Below are 20,586 nucleotides of genomic sequence, written 5' to 3' on the forward strand. Positions count from 1 at the left end.
CTCCTCCATCCTTTAAAAAACAAAAAGAACAACATACCACCTTTGCCACCGCCTATTATTCCCTTAAGTTATCTCTTTTTTCTCAATTAAATTCCTAGAAATATTTGTCTACACAGGTTACTTTCTCTCCTGTCACTTTTCAACTTTTGAAATCTAGTTTTTTTCCTTTCTACTTAATTTAATATTCTTTCTCTGAAGCTATCAATAATTTTTAGTGGGCAAATCTGATAGTCTTTTTTTCAGTCCCTTATCTTTATGCTGCATTTGATTCTACTGATGACTCTCTCCTTCTGTATGCTCTTTTATTGGGGCACTACCTTTCTCTTCTTCTCATGTTACGTTATCATTCATGTCCCAGTGCCTCCCTGAGTATACCATAAAGTCCTCTCCTGAGATCTTTCCTTTTCCTTCTCTATTCTCTTTCTTGGTGGTCACCATGCATATGCAGATGATTCCCAGATCTATACATTTAGCTTCATTCTTTTTTCCCTGCATTATCAACTGACTAGAATTTTAATGTTAGATATCCCAAAGACATCTCATGACTAAAAAAAGAATCATCTTTCACCCACAACAAATGTTTCTTCCAAATATCTCTATCAGTTTTTCCAACATTCCAGACTTACTAGTTTTCTCCTCGATTTCTCATTTTCCTACACTCAAGGTAGCCAATATTGGTATTTCAATGTCCACATATCTCTTGCAGTTGATACCTTCTCTCTATTTGCATAGCTAACACCATCACCTCTCTCTTTGAGAACTATAATGTCCTCAGATTTTCTTTAAATACATATCTAATCATATTATTCTTCTATTCAATAAACTCAAGTGGATTCCCCATTATGTGTAGGCTAAAAATAAGGACTCTTATTTGTAAAGCCTTTCATAATCTCGCCCCGCAACCTATCTTTCCATCTATAATTCTCCACTTACCAGTGTAACAATGCAAACAATCTAAGCCTTCTCTCTCACTCACATATGGTACTCCATTCTCTTGTATTCATGCCTATGCACTATTATTCTCACATTCCTGGAATATCCTCCTTCTTCATTTCTGTCTCACAAAAACCTCCACTTCTTTTAAAATGTAACACAAGCAACACCTTCTACATAAAACTCTTTCTAGATCCCTCCAAATACAAGTTAAGTATCATCCCTCTCTGTATTCTTATATAGGCACATATTGTTTTTCTCTAATAGTGTTCACTCCTTGAGAGCAGGGATTGTTTCATTCTTTGTATTTTTATCATCAGCACCTAGTAGCATTTAATACGTGCTTAATAAATGCATGTTGATTATAGGGACAGGGATTTGACCTATGATTTCATCAGTACAGGGACTCCTGGGTGGGCTACAGTCCTTGATCAAAGCTTTTTTTTGAAACATTGTCCAAGAGAGTTGCAGAATCACACAGCATATATTAGTATTTCCCCTAGTTTCAAGGCTGTCTCTCTCTCCACTATATATATATATACATATATATATATATATAATATTTAAGTATTATAATACAGTAACCCTTCTCATAAAGCTGTATCAATATTATGTGCTATTACCTTCTACTGAGCCAACATACAAAAGAAAGCTGATGTGATACCCCAATTTTCAAAAAAAAGGAAAGGAATTCTTCAAGTTGTAAGCTAGTAAGTTTGAATGACTATTAAGTTCTGAGTTTTTCTCCAAGAATAGTTGAAATTCCTTTAGTTAGTGTTATAAAAGAATAGGGGTAGTCTGGATATTAATCTGAGGAAGCTTTGGTTTGGTTCCCTGGTGGCTGGTGCAGGGACACCCATGACCTGCCACCCAGCTGGAGGTAATACTAACTGCCCTTCTTTATAACAGTGCCCAGGCAAGATCCCTAAAGGTCAATGGATGGGTAACCCTTTCAGGTCCCACCTGGGGTTGATTATTGGTATTGGGCTCTAACAGCCTTGGATAACGTTCATCTGACTGCGTTGCTCCCTCCCCAGAGTGGTGATGGAATAATTACTCCAGGAAGGTACTTAATAAGTTTATGCTGTTTAACAAGGGAAAGGAATGATCAGGAATGGGTTAGGGAATAGGTGACCCTATCACTAAATCTATGACAATAATCCCTCAGGACTGTAGGCTGTTCAGTAATGCTGGATTTGTCCTTCAACTCCTCTGGCTCAGCCTGGCCACAGCCAAACCAGAGTAAGCAAACTGTTTGGATGACACAAACATTGATGATTTCTCTTAGCCTCTTACTGCTACTTGTTTGCCAGTTCTACAGCCTCCAGGAAATGCTACCCTTTACCACCCTCTTCTTCTTCTCCTACCCACTTTCCGGATCTCCCCCCGGGCCCTGGGATACCTAAATATCTAGACATGGTTTAGGTGCCTAAATATCTAGGGATTCAGAGAGTTAGAGGATCCACAGGTCAATCAATGCTCAAGATCAAATGTCCAAGGCAAGAGTTTAGGCAAAGCTCAGCTAAAACAAAGTTAAGGTCCCAAAAGACAAGGGGTCCAAGGGCTCCCTGTCAGGGGCTCCCAGTGTATTTATATCCTTTCTGGCCAACTGCCTTTCCTCCTGTCCTCATGGCCTCTGGGAACATTCCGATGTCCAACTGTCTTCACCTGTCAATCAAGGTGAGACTCTTAACTCCCAGAGTTTGAATATGACATTAGCTAAATATTCTTTTTTTAACCATTTATAATTATGCTCATCTTTGTTCAATGTCATACGTGGTTGTAAGTACATTTCTTTTTCTCTATGAAATGATGCATTCTATGTCCTCCATTCTTTTAATGTTCTAGGTGCTAAGTCTTGTGTTATTCTGACTATTGATCCACAGTATTTAAACAATTTTTTCTTGTTGCTTATAGTATTTTCTCCTTATCCTTGGAGCTACAGAACCTAGCAATGATGTTCCCAGAAACTTCCATCTTCGGATGTCTTTGAGGTTGTGATCAGTGGGTTCTTTCAACTTCTATTTTACCCCGATTCTAGAATTTCTGGGCAATTTTTCTTGATGATTTCTTGGATTATGATTTTGTAACTTAGCTTTCTGGAAGTCTATTCTTATATTGCCTCTTCTTGATTTATTTTCCAGGTCAGTTGGTTTTGTTATAAGATGCTTCATATTCTCAATTTCTCTTATTTAATTCTTTTGACTTTTGCCTTATTATTATTTCCTGTTGTCTTGGGGAAATTGTTAGCTTCCACTCGGTCCAATTCTAGTTCTCAATACACTATTTTCTTCTGTGAATTTCTGGATCTTTTTTTCCATTTCAGTTATCTTTCTTTAGACATTTTCTTGATTTTCTTGCATTGCTGTTATTTTTTCTAGTTTTTTTTCCTCCACCTCTCCTATTTGTTTTTGGAGGTCTTTTTAAAGCTCTTCCAAAAGCTCTTGTTTTAGCTTGTTGCCATTTACTATATTTCTTTGCTGTCTTTGAAGAAGCTGTTTTTACTTTATTGTTCTCCAAGTTTGAGCTGAGATCTTCTCTGTCCCCAGAATAGTAGTTAGGTTCTTTCTCCTTTGTGTGTTCATTTTTATTTTATTTTATTTTATTTTATTTTATTTTATTTTATTTTATTTTATTTTATTTTATTTTATTTTATTTTATTTTAGTGGCTAAAGCAATGGACTTAATCACTGAGTTTTTGCTAGAGACCCAGAGCTGGGGGTATGTTGGGTATGTTACCTCAAGTTTCAGGATATTTTTGTGTTTGTTTTTTCCCTAGGTCCTATTTAGTTATTGTATGGAAAACAGCATGAACATAAACATTAATTACTGTCTACCTTTTTAGTTTTATAAACCTTATTTTAGATGTCCATGAATTGTCTTCTGTGACATCTTCTCATTTTAGCTTACTAAGCATCTTTGTGGGATTTAAACTGTATTATAAAATGAACTGAAAATTGGAATCTTCCCAGAATTAATTGCAAAGCCCTTCATGTCTTTAAAAAACAAAATACACATATTTATTTGGTTTAAAACAATCCTGTGACATGGAAGCTCAAATAACCATTTTGGGGAAAAATATTAAACTTTATTTGCAACTCAGAAAATATAAACTTTAGTCTAATAAACTGAATAACAGAAATTTTGTTGAAGCAACAGCTCTTATAAATTTTTTAACCAAGAAAAGTCCATGATGCCTACAAAAGTAAGGTAATGGGCGATTAGATGAGAACAGAAATATAAAAGAATAAAAGAAAACAGGGGGCAGCTGGGTAGCTCAGTGGAGTGAGAGTCAGGCCTACAGACAGGAGGTCCTACGTTCAAACCCGGCCTCAGCCACTTCCCAGCTGTGTGACCCTGGGCAAGTCACTTGACCCCCATTGCCCACCCTTACCACTCTTCCACCTATGAGACAATACACCGAAGTACAAGGGTTTAAAAAAAAATCTGAAAAAAAAGAATAAAAGAAAACAATAATAGAATAAAAATGTTTCAGAAACAAAAAGATAACTAGTGAGAGTTAGCTTAACAACAATATAAATGGCATATAACCTTTTAACATCTACAAAACATACCAAAACATACACATACACACATAGATGTATGCTTCCTTGTTGGAGCTTCATGATAACCTATTTATGTAATAGCATAGTGATTCCCATTTTACAAATGAGTAGAAATGTCAATATAACAGGTACGGTTTTAAGGTTTTTCTTAATCTATGTATAGCATTCTAGCCATTAGATTGAGCTGCTTTTGTCATTTTGTGTCAAAACCTATATCACATACCCACTTTATAACAAAACAGTTTCAAATTCTCCTTTTACCTTTCATGTTGCCTTTGCTCCTGGAATGATACAACCACTAGACACAGAAGTTTTCTGACCATCTATATTAGGAAACACTCAAAAGTTTCTAGTCACCCTTATACCTTATGAAACCACAGAATATTCCAACCCTCTGTGCTTATAGCTCTATCATTTCTAGAACTAGCTCTCCTCCACCTCCTTTATAGGTACTCCTATTTGCAAGGATAGCATGATATCCCAAATTGCAAGTCCTTGATTTTGAATAAAATTATCTTTATTGTGATCTTACATTTAGTCAGTCTGGATTAATTTGGGGTTGACATTTTTTGATGTCATAAGTGAGATCCAAAGGACAATCACCTGGACAGTCCCTATACTCTAGCTTTGGAAGCCAGGTACCATCATGAGCCCCTCTTCCCTCTATTCAGAGCCTCAAGACTCAAACTGTCCATTGGTGTCTCCTCTCAGATCTCTGAACTTTTTCTCAAATTCTCTGAGAATTTATTCAAAAATTTTCTGGAAACTGGTCATTAGGTTTGATCTAATTCAGTTTTAGGTCCCAGCCCTAGCACACTGCCCCTTCAGGACACTGACCAACTATAGTTTTAAAAATTCTGTGTTGCAAATGTCTATAAAAATATTCAGGAACAGACTAAATCTGATCTGTAATACCAATGTCCTCTCTGTAGCTCTTTTGATTTGAAGACAAATCAGGATCTTCTATCAAAACCCCTGAGAGGGATATATTTTTGTAGTATGTTGTAAACTACAAAAGACAATCTGAATCTAACTAGTTTCCCTGCAAGAAATTGTCAATCAAATTAAGCAAGAAATTAAGAAACATATTCAACCCTCTAGCCCCAAGAATTCCCTTTATCTATCTCTCCCTTTTGACCATGACCATGGTCTTTCTGAACTCTTTCTTCAATTTCCTTTTAAGGTCTAGGGGAATCAGGTTGGTGATAAAATTCAGGTCTCCCACACTTCATGGACCAAGGCTAAATTAAGGACCATTGCTAAGGATTTCCTATGGAGTGAATGTAGTTGACTTTACCCAAGAGTTCCAAGTTATGGTGCCCATTTATCAACTCAGATTCTCAGATTTCTACCAATTAACCCACATTCTCCTAGGATGGGGCAATGCCATCCATTGGTTGAGTGTCTGGTTGATACAATTCATTTCAAGAGGCTCCCTGCTTTGGTAGCCTAGCTGACTACTTTCATGAACACATGAAAGAAACGTGGGAAAAAAGGGCTCCCTTATCAAAGCTATCCCTAAGGCTTTCCCCAAACCTATAGATTATAATAAAATCTAAGCATGCATTCTAAACCCCTGTGAATCTGTTTTTGACCATTACAACAGATTATTATCTATTTTAAGGCCAACTTTGGCATGACCCATGACAATCCTTAGCCCTTAATTACATTAACACTCTGTATATTAATGGCCTCAATAAGCCCCTCAGTGACTTAATAAAATGGGGAAAACTTGATTGGAACAGAACTCCAATCTCTGACCTTGTTTATTTAATTAGTGCAGGAAAAGGGATAAAAGGAAAGAAAAGTAATCAATTATGAAACTGCAATTCAAGCATTTAAAGAAGAGAACTGCCACTTGCTCCTTTGTCCCTCTCCAGGGAACCGTACAGGGAGAGAAGGTTGGTTTCTTTTGCAAGAAACTAGGATACTGGAAGCAAAATTGCTTCAAATTTCAAAAATGAATCTAGGGGAATGATTTCTGATTATAATTGGCCTCCTCCCTAGAACCCCTAGTAGAGATCCCCTCCCACCCACACTAGGGATCCAGCCCAAGTACAAGTTTCCAAAGATAGTCAAAGAGTCTTTCTTTCTTTCTCCCCTCTAGGTACCACCACCATTGTTGCCAATTCTCAGATAACTGGCATCATCATTGATACTGGAGACACTTCTGTCTTAAACCCCATGAACTTTTTGATCCTCTTCTCTGGAGTTTGTTTTTGTAAAAATTTTGGGTATTATTCTTCATTTTATTTCCTCTATAAATTTTCTCCAGTGTTAAGTAATATGTGTGCTGATTCACAACACGAATATGTTATGTATTATGTAAATTACATAATGTACATGAGATGATAATATATGTAAATTCTATAAATGTGTATTATATGATAATACATACAACTTATATCATATTACCTGCTTTCTTTGGGGTTGATGGGTTGGGAAGGAGGGAGAGAATATGGATTGTAAAATGTTTAAAAATTATTTAACATTAAATATTAAAATTTAATTAAAATCAAATATTACATATTAAAAATTGTGTCAACATGTAATCTGGAAAAAAGATTTCAAAAGGTTTTAAAGTGTGGGTATCTCTAATGATATACATACTGTCCTCCTTTCTATTCCACTTCCCTTTCCCTTCAGTAGCCCTACCAGTGCCCATGAGTTATTCCTTAGCTCCAATACTCCCCTGCACTTGCTAAGTCAGAGGCTTTCTCAAATGTTATTAAGCTGCTATCTAGTTTTCTGGTAAGTGTGGAGGGTGAGGGGCAGGAAGGGGAATTCTTGTTTCTCTGTCTCAATCGATTCCCAAAGCTCCTTTCTCACTCTCAGCTGATTTTGCTTCTATTTTTCTAATTTCACCTTTAGTTGCCTATGCTCTTCTGGAAAACCAGTTCTCTCTCTCCTCCTGGGCATCCCCTAAAACTGACATTGGGTGGGTCCTCAGTGTATCTCCTATTTCGGTTCAAGTTGATCCTGCTAAGCCCTTTCCTCACCTGCCTCTATAGCCCTTCTCCAAGGAAGCTTATGAAGGCATTTGCCCACCTGTGACAGTTCCAGACTGGGAAGTGATGGTAGCAATTTCCCCTTAAAGAGGTACCTAATTTTACCCTGACTTATAACCATTCTCACCCCCTTTTCTCAAGTTCTAACAAACCAGGGCACCTAACAATAGGTTTTCTCTTCCTGTCTTACTAGCAAAATGGATATCATATCCATCAACTAAATCTCTCTAGGGATTGGACTAATTTTGTCACCATTCATCAGAATAGGGCTTAATAATGTTCAAATCCTGCCCTTCAACAGGGCATTTTTGGGCATTGATTTAAACTCTAGGGACATCTTGGTCATGAATACCACCTGACATTCTCAGGTTGATGACTCCTTCCACACCAATATTCAGCTGCATGCAATACTATGTTTACTCTCTTATTTCTCATCCAAAATACTCACAGTTATCATGTGTTTGACCAACCAGGCTCACCCTTAATATGGTCACTTTTGGCATCCCTCTGCTCCAAGTTCTCTGAGAATCTCCTATCTCTTTCCCTAGAATGAACAGGGTTTTGTTCTTTGTGGTTCCCCTCTCTCTCTAGTCTTTCCAGGGAGTGGTCAGATTTTTGTGGTACTGAAGCTATTCTTCTTGATGCATGTGTTCAGCTGGGCCTCAATTATACCCTGATTCTGAACCTGGATTTTGAAAAAGGCACTTTGCAATATTTCCAATTTGATGGGCATTTCCTTTCATTCTAACAAAAACCATAGGTTGGTTTACTGATCAAGTCAACAGCTTGGCAGAGATTTCCTCCAGAACAGGTGTACACGCAACACTTTGCTTGACCAGCAGGGTAGGGGGGTCTGTATGTTGTTTCTTGGAGAAGTGTTGGTTTTTTATGTAAACAACACTGGCAAGGCCAGATGGTGGAAGACTTCCAGATCATTAAAGACCAAGTAATCTCCTCAGCAAGGTTGAGCCTCCCTTCAGATACCCTTGATGGTTTGATGATTCATTCAGTTGGCTTTCCCTTGGCCTGGAGATAGCCTTCCCCCAACTTTCCCAGGATTCTTGGCCCTCCTACTCTATACTTGACCATCTTTCTAGGTATTAAATGCTGCCTCCATATGACTTCTGGTATAGGAGTTCAGATAATCAATGCTATAATGGTCCAGCATTGCCCAGAGCTCACTCAGGTTGCAATGTTCAGGTATGATCCTGACCAAAGTGGGACAATGTCAAAACTTGAACCTCACATCCACTTTAGACTAACCAATTTCAAACTCTCCTTTTAACAATTTCATATTGTCCTTATTCCCAGAATTCTGAACCACCAACCATAGCAGTTTTCTGAACACCTGCATGGGAGAATATCCAACAATTTCTATGCTTATATCTTGTAAAACTTCAGAATGTTCCAACCACCCCACACACACACCACCCCCCATGCTTGCAGCTGTGACACTCCTAGAAATGTATTCCACTCCCTCTGCTACAGTACCCTATAAGAACCCCCTTACACCCTCCACTCCCTCTTTAGGCACTCCTATTTGCAAGGATAGCACGATGGTCCAAATTGCAATTTCTTAAATGACAATCTCTTTGTTTAACTAGAAAGCCAGAGAGAGGCACAGATCCCACCTCTCCCTAAACCTGACTACATTATCCATCCCCCTGCCCAGGAGTCCAAGAGGAAAGCTTCCTCCTTCCCCTGGGTGGAGTAAGGGGGTAGGGTCAGTGGGGGTAAGGCTGCTACTCAGTAGGGGGAGGGGCAAAGAATGTGGTTCTGTAGGGGCATGGTCTGGGGGGTGGGGTAAGAGTGGGGCCTGGCACTCCATCTCTAAAAGGTTTACCATCATTGCAATAGACTATGACAAAGACAGCAATATAACAGGTAGAAATGTGGATCCAAAGTAATTCACTCTGCCATGTTTCTTCTATTAGGTCACAAGCTCCCTGAGAAATAACAATTTTATTTTTCATCTTATCCTAGATTCTAATGCATGACTTGTATATTATAGATGCTTAATAAAAAGTATACTGAAATGAATGGGTATATTAAATTATATTGAGCTAAAAATCTATCATCTTCAGCTTCCACTTATAGATCCTAGTCCTGCTCTCTGTGTTGGGAAACAATAAAATTACATACATTACTAAAGGAGATGGTTTACATTGTACTGTACTGTACAAGTACTGAAAGATGAAATTAGATAAGTGGAGGAAAGGCTTTAGAGACTAAATTGAGAAATGTAGGTTGGATCTATCAGTGAGACATTAAGAATTATTCAGCAGGAAAGAAACAGAATAAAAACTATTTTTAAGACATTACTCTGGGCAGCTGGGTAGCTCAGTGGAGTGAGAGCCAGGCCTAGATACAGGAGGTCCTAGGTTCAAACCCGGCCTCAGCCACTTCCCAGCTGTGTGACCCTGGGCAAGTCACTTGACCCCCATTGCCCACCCTTACCAATCTTCCACCTATGAGACAATACACCAAAGTACAAGGGTTTAAAAAAAAAAGACATTACTCTGGCAGTTATACATAAAATAGAATGGGGAGAGACTGATGGTAGGGAGAATAGCTAGTAGAAGGCTATTCAATCAGTATATGGAATAATAAGTATTTAAATCTGGATAATGGCTATAAAATGGAAAGAAAGAAACAAATCCTAGAAACATTTTGGGATGAATTGCCAAAACTTAATGATGGAGAAGCAAAAATTATCTTCATCATAGCAAAGCAGATATATACAGGAAATGTTAATGCTATTAACAATAAAGAAAAAGCTAAAATTTTCAGGAAAAGACAATGGTTTCAATTTTCAACATATTTCTTGTGATGCCACACTTCCTAACTTAATTTCTATAGTGATGTTATAAAATAATTTTAGGATTAGGTGCTTAAATAATTTAAAGACTTTTCTTGCTCACATATTTTCAAAGAACATTTTTATAATTTTATATTTAAACTAAAAAATTTAAATTAATTTCAAAAATAAACAAAAACACTGCTAGTTTACTATATCTATCCATCTATCTAAATATAAACATACATGAACACATAAGTAAAAATGTAAGCATTCATATCACTAGTCTTCTATGAAAATTTCATTAAAAAATTATTAAATTAATAAATTAATTAAATTAAATTAATAAAAATTAAAAGAGGATTCAGTATAATAAAAGAAGAATGTATGTAGAAAATTTTGCACTACTGATTGACTGTAGAGGTCTTGAGTTGTTACTTATCTTAATGCTTAAAATCTCAAGGCCTTCTAATTAGTGATACAACATCAAAACAACACTTTTAAAGAGGGTGGTAAATTTATAATTTATGAAAAGTGGGGCTGTAAAAATAATGCAGATTTATTTTCACAATCAAGTATGTAAATGGTTCAGAAAGATTGAAAAGATAGTTGGAAGGACCAAAAGCTGTTTCTAGAAATGTGCTTCTGCTTGGTTTAACTGTAAATTTAGACTCATTAAATATTCACAAAATCTCCTCCTAACCTACATGCAAACCAAGACTTGAGTTACAAACATGTGGAAACTATCTTACATTTTGTCAGTCACAATTGCTTAGAGCAGTACTTTGCACAATACACATTTATTCAATAAATAAGTGAACTGAAATAAAGATCTTTCATATAAAAGCAAGGACCGATTTTTTTCTACTAAGTATATAACACAATCCATAACATTCTATATTAATTAAGTTATCAGGACAAGTTCTTTATTCTTCTTTGTGTTTTCCTCTTTTTACATTTCTTTATTTCAAATAAATAACAATTTTTTAGTGGGAGGAACTCCTTCCCCCCAAAACACAATATTTGGTGTTTATAGAGAGAATATGTGCTAAATACTGCCTATAGTTTAAATAATTACTTTTGGTTCACCAACTTTATACTCATAAGAAAGTAAAAATACTACTTTATTGCTTTCCCAATAAATTGCACAACAATGTCCAGTTTATTTTACTAAACTTTAAAATTTGCATTCTTTTTTTAATGGAATCACATAAATCGATCTCACTGAACTATTTCATGAAACTAATAATTCATATTTAATAATATTTCATAGAAATTAAGGAAAATAATTATCTTCCAGCTAAACAAAACTTGAGGCCTTGACAAGTTATCGCAATAATTTTTTTAAAGATTGGGAAATGCTTAGAATCTACATGGCATTTAATTATTAATAAATACAAAAACAACCAGGGAATAGTCATATTAGAACTGTTCAATTCACCAAGTTTCTTCTTTTTTTAATCAACCAGTAACAATATAAAATAAAATAAACTTTCGTGATATAAATATATAACAAATGTAGTCTTTTGATGTCAAGACACTAAAAATGGATTTAGTAACCTGAAATATTAAGTAAATGCATACTTAAAGATACTAATTAGTATATATTTCCTCACAGACTATTATTCATAAAATTCCAAAAATGATTTCATGGAATAAGTAGTCTTTGTGAGTATTTCAGATATATTAATGCATCTTTTCTCTCAAGTTTTAAATTTGTTTTTTAACATTCCTGAAATTAATATTATTTCTTCATTATATATCACAATAGTGATCATGCAGAGCTCAGCAAGAATTTATGTTTAATTAGAAAATATGCTGAAAGCACATGAAAATGGTTGCAAGATAAATATTTCACATTTACTAAGCCTATTGCAATTTTAACTGTGGTTTTATGCAGTCTAATTTAGCACATTTTCACTTAAGCATAAAAACAAAACACCAGTTAAAAGTGTCAAACTCAAGTATAAATAAAACAAACAAAACAAAAAACCAAAACCTACATACAATGTTGGTTCATATTTCTTCTAAGTTTTACCTCAGTGTGTTTATATCAGGGTTTTAATGTCTAGTCAGTTCTGTTAAAAGCACTCTTCCAGATAATAAAAACTGATAAAATGTCTATAAAACCATGTAAAATGCCATTACAAGGATCTCATAAATGTAAAAGTGCTAGTATACATTTGAAATTTACACCTTATGTTTGTCCCTCTGTGGAAGCAAACATGTACAAAGACACAGTAATAATCCTTTGAAATCAGATAATATTCTGACAGCTCAGTTTCACTGACGAAAAGGGCCTGGGCAGAAGCCAAGAGGCCCAGGTGCACTGTGTCATGCCAGTATTTAATGTAGTATTATATCAGATAGATGATAGTGAGAGAAAATACTGGGAATAAAGTACAGATAATAGCATGGACAGCCACTCATTGCAAAATTACTTGTGCTCATCATGCTGTGAGCTTTGTATTAAATTTTTCTGTCAAGTGGCAGGAATCACAGGGAGAAGTGGCTCAAAAAAACCCTCCTTGTAACCTTGGATAAGAATCTATAATATTAGGCTTTCATATTATAATGGCAAATGATGCCCCTCTGAAAAATTGCTGACTGGTAATGAAAGTCCTAATCAGATTGTTGTTGCTGAAAACCAAGTTGGAAGGAGTGCTGATAACTGTGATGCTCTTCTTCCTACCCCATCCCCATCCCTTTAGTAAATTTAACAAACTTGACAGGATGGGTAACTCTGGAGGAATTTATCTTACATGAATTTCTCACAAAGCTCTTGGGTTGTTTTGTAAAATGGGAAGGAGGTAGTTTAATAAATACTGGACCACCTGAGGCACTTTCATTAAAGGCTTTCTCTAGACAACATCACAATGTTTGCATTATACTACTATACCCTCTTGAGAATACAAACATTACCTTTTCAGCAGGAGTCGATATTATATGTGAAGGCATGAGGAAAGATGATTAGATTTTGTCTTTTGGTGTATAAAATGACTGTTTATAATAATACTCTAGTTAGAATTAAAATAGAAACAACTTCATTGTCTTCTGTTAAAATAATACTAAATTGTTCATGAAAAAGGTAGACATTTAATGTCACATTAATTTAATGAAGAAACCTTCATTAAGTGTAATCCTACACTTATTTTAATGTAATAAATGTAAAAAATGTAATAAAATATTTTTCTATAAATATATACATTAATTTAGTATCTTAAATAATTTGTTAATAAGAAAACTACAAAATGTTTTTGTAATGACTGTCCCAAAGGTATTGGAAATGAATAATAAAACTACTTAAAAATAATATTTTGTAGAATAAAGCTCAAATTAGTGAATATTCAATATGATTTTATGTGTTACAAAGTCTTCCTCCCTATATAGATACCAGGTAAAATAGAAAAATTCCTCAAAGTTTTCATCTATTTCAATGTCCTTACCATCTGTGTAGACTTCTCTGCGCAGATGTCCTGCTTGATGTTTTTGTTTCTTGGCTGGTCGGACCTTTTGCATTATAGCAGCACTCATGTTACTGTCTGTAGATACAGGGCTGGTGGGTCTAGGGCACTGTGAGGCATGAAAATTCCTACGGCCTAAAAAAACCCCAAAATATAAAAATCAAAATACATTACTGGTTTTCATTTAAAATAAAAAGAAACCCAACATTATACTTTATTTCCAACAATTTCAAAACAAAATCATATAGCCATACAAAACAATAACCCTTTTCCCTTAAGGTTACGTCTACCACTAGGGAAGAAAAAGGCAATCAAACTAAGAACATCCATTTAATCTCAATACAGTTTCTTGCATCATGTTGTTTATATAGTACTGAAACTCATGATTCCTAACTAAAAAGGCACTATGCATCTGAATAATTTTGCAGCTAGCTCTAATGAACAGTTTATTTAAATAAAGATAATAATTACATTCTTTATCAACACATCTGATATTTCATTGGATTGTTTGTTGTTTTTTAGTGGAGGAGAAGGTGGTTAGGACAGGGGAGTAATATAATCCTTAAAGAACCCAGAATGAACAGACTTAATTGCATATATATTTAAGAAAACACTAAAAATACCTACTTTTCCATGTATGTACTATTATATTCAAGTTTTTCTTTTGACCACCTAGGATGTATCTAGTCTAGGTTTCTGATACCTGCCAAAAATTAGTTCAGTACTCAAAATATTTTCTCAATTGTGGCAGTTTCTGATTCTTGGGATGATACCTTCAGAGGAGTTTTTAAAACAGAATTTATTTTATTTTATGGTTCTAGAGATGAGTCAACTGAGCTTATTCATTACCAAAGGCATAATTCAGGTCTTTCAGTCAGACATTGGTATTATCTGACATTGGCTCTATCAATGTTCCCTGTCACTAGGCCTTGACTGATAAATGATAACAAAAGAGGTCTTTAAAAAACACAAACTCTTACTTTCTGTCTTAGAATCAATATAAAGTATTGGTTCCAAGGCAGAAGAGTGTTAAGGGCTAAGCAATTGCTCTTAAGTGACTTAAGTGACAGGGTCACAAAGGTAGGAAGTGTCTGAGGCCAAAATTGAATCCATGACATTCCATCTCCAAGCCAGGCTCTCTCTCTACTCAGCCAACTACTTGCTCCTATGATGACAGAAGATTCTACAACAGACATGTATATTTAACTCAGAATTATAAAGGAGACATCATAACTATGTGTTTAATGTGTTTGCCTTCTTCTCCTTGCATATATAAATGAAAAAGTCACAAATACAAATTTTTGCTATTACACAACAAAAAAGTTCTACCAACTGATTTGGAACAGGCTTTTTTAGAGGATATTTCTGTTGATTAAATAACTACAAGTTAAATAAAGCAAGCAATAAATGTAAAAGGAATGAAATGAGAAGCAATGAATTAATTCACTCATTTGTTTTAATCACTCATATTAGTTTCAATATTAGAGTCATAAAATGGAACCATTTCTTAAAAAATAAAAGCCTAATAGTATAGTTCATTCACATTCCTTGAAGAACACAGATAAGGACTTTCTAGATGACAATAAATTAAAATATTAAATGAGATAAAAATGATGAAGTCAATGATGAATAAATGAATAAAAACAAATTAATGTTGAAACTAAATTCACTCTATTGCATAAAATCATTTGTTATTCAAAGACCGTAAGACTCGACAGACTCTTTTAAGGATGAACTTTTAACTCTTTCTTCATTTGGTTTGATTTAATAAACTAAAACACAAATATTGAATGTCATTTAGAATTTGTAGGTTTCAATGTTTTCATTACAAGGGCTATTTAAAAGTCATATTCATTTAATCAACATGCAACAACTTTTTTTTTTCCTTAACGATCAGTCATATAACTGTCAACCAACAAGAACTTTGGCTGAATAAATGATGTAATCCCAAGTCCTGCTTTTATGATGCATACATTACAGTTATAGGATAAGATATGCTGGATATCACTCTCCTGCTCAACAGAATAATAAATAATATATAAAATGGATTATTCATGATTTGGATTTATAGCAATGGTAGTATGTATCATGATAAAGATTACTATAGATCTACAACTTGGATTTTAACTTTTTTCTGTTACTCAGTTCAATACTTCCAAGATTTGTGATTTTTGCAGTTCCACTTCTACTAGTGTGGATTACAATCTCTCAATGACTTGGTAGACAGTCTATCTGCCTTTCATATAGCCAATCTAAATGATGAGTTTTGCTAAATTTAATTTAAGTGATTATTGTTCTTGCACAACAAACAAACAATCCTTTATTGTGTCCATACTGTAAGGCCTCCAGCTTGGGCATCTCAAAGTTTATTTCTATTTGACACAGTCCTTGAGAACAACTACTTGCTATAAGGAGAGCAGGTCTTTATTACAGGTTACTTACAACAGAGTCTTTCTCTTGTTATGAGCTTCAAAAACAAGACCTGTCAAATAGATCAAATCTTCTTAGATCTCTCTTTTGCCAACTCTTAACTTCATAAGCTATGGTGGGAATATTTGCTAAAATTCCTATATCTATAGTTATCTCCTTCAGTCACTTTATCTGGGACATGGGCAATGAGTAATATCTGTCCTATGGTACACCCCAGAGTTCAAGGAACCTAAGGCTGACTTTGTGACTTATATTGTATATGATTCTGCTTGATTCTGCCTTCATGTAGTGAATGTCAGTTTCTTCTTCAGATTAAACTCAAATATGTAAGAGTAATCAGTTGGACCAGAATGCATGCATAAAGTAATATAAAAGACATCAATAAACATTTGTGTTTGAAAAGGAAAAGGCCTGTCACTTAAAAAGGTGATGGATGATGGACATCCAAGTATTTTTCTGATATCAACAAAATGTTAAAAGAACCAGAGGAAAGATGATGGGATATTTTGTGAATTCTTTGTGGAGGATGTTCAGAAAGGCATATATGAAAGTCGGACAGGATGAGAAGCCACAGGTGGATTACAGTTTGCAATAATGTAAGTAGTATCTACATGGACGAGATCAAGGATTCACTAAAGTAATAAAACAAGTATGAAGACTTAAGTAGAAAAATGAAATGATAGGCTTAATTCAAAATAGGTTTTTGCCAGGGAAAAAGGGAAGGAAAAATCTACCTGAAGACACAATAAATTCCCACAGGAAACAATAATAAATGGGGGAAAAGTCAGCACCAAGAATGTCCTAATTTCTAGATTACCAGAATTGCTTGTTCAAGTATAAAATATTTACATTTGGAAATGTAAAATATCACAAAATGTTCATTTTTCAAAAAATCATAATATAAAGGTCTTTTAGGGCAAAATTATTTGGGAGATATACTGACTTATTTTTAGATGGCTTTTGAATTGATCTCAAATATCCTCTTATCCATATATCCTGGTCCCTTCATTTTTTAACTTAGAATTATTTTATTTATATTTAAATGCCAAAAAATTATATATATGTACATACATATATGTATATGTATGCATATATATGTGAAAAACACAAAATGGGTATTCCCTCTGAAACTCTTGTTCTCCATTTCATACTACTTGCTTAAAAAAAAGAGTAAAAAATACATTGTATACATTATTTTAAATGTGTATTCTCCTCTTATTTCTGGCATCATTGCTTTTTTCTTCACCAAATTTGTGTATGATCAATCTTACTTCATTCCTTTCAGAAGAGACTGGAATTCCTAGTTCCTGTATCCCACACTCTTTTACTCATACTGTATATTCATTTTCTCAAAGAAAATAATTATCCTCAGAACAGAACCAATCTATCCCTTCTTTTCTTGCATTAGTTCTAAATATATATTGGAGAATTAAGCACTTTTAATCTTTATCATACCAATAATTCAAAGGCCATAAATGATGACTATTTCCTTGTGCTATCTACTTTTCCAAATGTGTACAAAAGCACAAATCACTTTTGTGGATGTGTGGGATAAAATTTTGTATTATTCCTCAATATACTTTGATTAGTATTAATAATTATAGATTGGCAACCTCCTATAGAAAAATATTGAAGTTTAGGTGCCCTCCACTAGGAGATATCACTCTCTCCTTGTGAAGAGTAAAAGAAATTCCTTCCCCAAGCAGCTTTATACATATATATGTGTGTGTGTATATATATATATATATATATGCATATATAGAGAGAGATAGATATAGATATAGATATAGATATAAGCCTTTAATATACTCTTTTTCAAATGCCACTAAGAGACTACCGCCCTTTTTTCTTCTATTTCAATGGGAAGAAGTTTAGGGGTGACCTAATTCCTATGAAAGAAATCTCAAAATTTGCAAGCTATAATCTTGAATACATGTCTCAAGAAATATTGCAATGCTATAGTCCAAGAAATATTTCAAAGAGTGTTTTTAGTCTGAATTGTTGCTATCTGATAAATCCTTGCATAGGCCTAAAACCCTGACTCAACTAAAAAAGTACAAACCTAAGGAATATTCCCAATACACTTTGAAACGTCAGAAGCACTGGGAAACTGGGAAAGGACTGAGGAGGATAGAAGGCGAGTAGAATAAGATACTGAGTATGGGAAAGTAGAGATAGCTTATCCAATCTGAGTAAAACTAGGCATCGATGCCACTGTTTCTGGGAACTCAGACTGCAGAGTCTGTCTGTCTGTCTGTCTGTCTGTCTGTCTGTCTGTCTGTCTGTCTCTCTCTCTCTCTCTCTCTCTCTCTCTCTCTTCCTCCCTTCCCTTCCCCTCCCCTTCTCTCTCTCTCCCCCCACCCCTTGTGAAGAATGCTAGCCATGCCCAGGTATAGTATGCCTCACCCATGCCCCTTTGCCCAAGTAGCCCCCCCTTCTGACGACACTAAGGCCCAGAAAGTGTCCTTTACTCTATGCACCCCCACGTCTCTGACATTGTATAGTTGGCCCACATCATTTCACTCCTGAGCTATTGCAATAGTCTTATCTGGATAGTCTCCCTGACTCAAGTCTATCCTTTCTCTAGAATAGACTTTCTATTTAACTGTCAAAATAATTCTCCTAAAGTACAATTTTGACTCTGTCTTCCCCTTATTAAATCAAATCTCAACTGCCTCCAGGATCAAATATAACATCCTCTAGCATCTAAATCCCTTCAGAACCAGACTCCTTATCTTTTCAGTTTTCTTACACCTTATTCTCTTTTATATGTTTTGTAATCGTGTGACACTGGCCTCCTTGTTATTCTGCCAACTAGATACGCCTTTCTCGAGACTTTAGGCATTTTCATTGGAATTTGCTACCTCCTCAACTCTGACTTGACTTCTTTTGAGTTCCCACTAAAATGCCACTTTCTCCTTTCTGATTCCCATCCTCATCTCTCTGCTCCTCCCACATACTAGTCTCTTTCTTCTGATGATATATAATAAACTTTTTTTTTAAACCCTTGTACTTCGGTGTATTGTCTCATAGGTGGAAGAGTGGTAAGGGTGGGCAATGGGGGTCAAGTGACTTGCCCAGGGTCACACAGCTGGGAAGTGGCTGAGGCCGGGTTTGAACCTAGGACCTCCCGTCTCTAGGCCTGACACTCACTCCACTGAGCTACCCAGCTGCCCCTGTATAATAAACTTTTATTTATAATTATTTTGTTTCTATTTGAATTACTGTATTAATAACACATGCTTATTAATTACTAATGAAGATAGTGTGTTTTGTTAACTTCTCACTTCAAACTTACTCCCATATTTCCAAGACCCATCTAGAGATCTTCAACTTAATATTTCACCAAAAAGTCAAACTGAAACATGTCCAAAATTTGAACTCTCTCTCTCTCTCTCTCTCTCTCTCTCTCTCTCTCTCTCTCTCTCTCTCTCTCTCTCTCTCTCTCTCTCTATCTATCTATCTATCTATCTATCTATATATATATATATGCCTAACCTCTTTTCACAGTGAAATATTTGGCATTATTGCTTCCAGCTTCTCAAAACTTCCTATAGAACTACTCTATAATTACAGCAGATTTCTATTTTAAAAACTCAGCAATCATACATTGTCTGCTTAATAAATTATAAACTTTAAGCCTAAATTCACAACAATCTAGATCCAACTCTCCTTCTGGCTAACCACACATGAATTTCTTTCAAATGCCTTCAAATCAAAATGAACTGCTCACCATTTCACCATTTCATAATCTTAATCTGTCCTCTCTGCCTTGGTTTATGCTGCTCCTCAGGCCTAAAACAGATTACCCCTCTCTGTCTCAAGTGTTCAGATTAATTCATGTTTCAGACTGTTTCCAGAGAGTTAAAATGAGAGACAAAGAATGGATTAACTGTGAATTGGGTTTGCCCTTTTCCTAAAGACTGTTTAAAGAAGACAATAAATTCTTAAGTATCTTTCCAATCACCCTAGCCAAAATTAGCTACAATTTAAAAAAAAACATTAAGCATATCTCAATCACCTAAGCATCTACGACTGTGACTATTGTATTGCATCTTTCTAAAACTTAAGTAAAATTATGTAACCACAATGATGCATCTTCTTTAAAAAACTATATAAGCACACCACTTTTTGTAATACAGTGAGAAATCTCAACTCTGATGACAGGAACTGATTTACTTGCTTGTACTTGTATCTTTAGTGCTTAGTATTTTTGTTGTTTCATCACTTAAGTTGCGTCTAATTCTTTATCACCCCATTTGGGGTTTTCTTCACAAAGATACTAAAATGGTTCACTGTTTCCTTCACCAGATCACTTTACAGATGATGAACTGAGGCCTACAGGGTTAAGTGAGCTGCCCAGGGTCACACAAATAATAAGTGTTTCA

General features: G+C 35.1%; 1 protein-coding gene across 1 annotated transcript in view; it reads right to left on the minus strand.

Annotated features, from left to right (window-relative positions):
• Positions 1-20,586, minus strand: part of ROBO1 (roundabout guidance receptor 1) — a 1,014,586-nt gene that overhangs the window by 22,829 nt on the left and 971,171 nt on the right. Inside the window, exon 28 of the mRNA XM_044670323.1 lies at positions 13,751-13,903. Within this exon, the coding sequence (XP_044526258.1) occupies positions 13,751-13,903 (153 nt within the window). The remainder of the gene's footprint in view (positions 1-13,750; positions 13,904-20,586) is intronic.

Source organism: Gracilinanus agilis, chromosome 3, assembly GCF_016433145.1.
Source record: "Gracilinanus agilis isolate LMUSP501 chromosome 3, AgileGrace, whole genome shotgun sequence".
NCBI lineage: Eukaryota > Metazoa > Chordata > Mammalia > Didelphimorphia > Didelphidae > Gracilinanus > Gracilinanus agilis.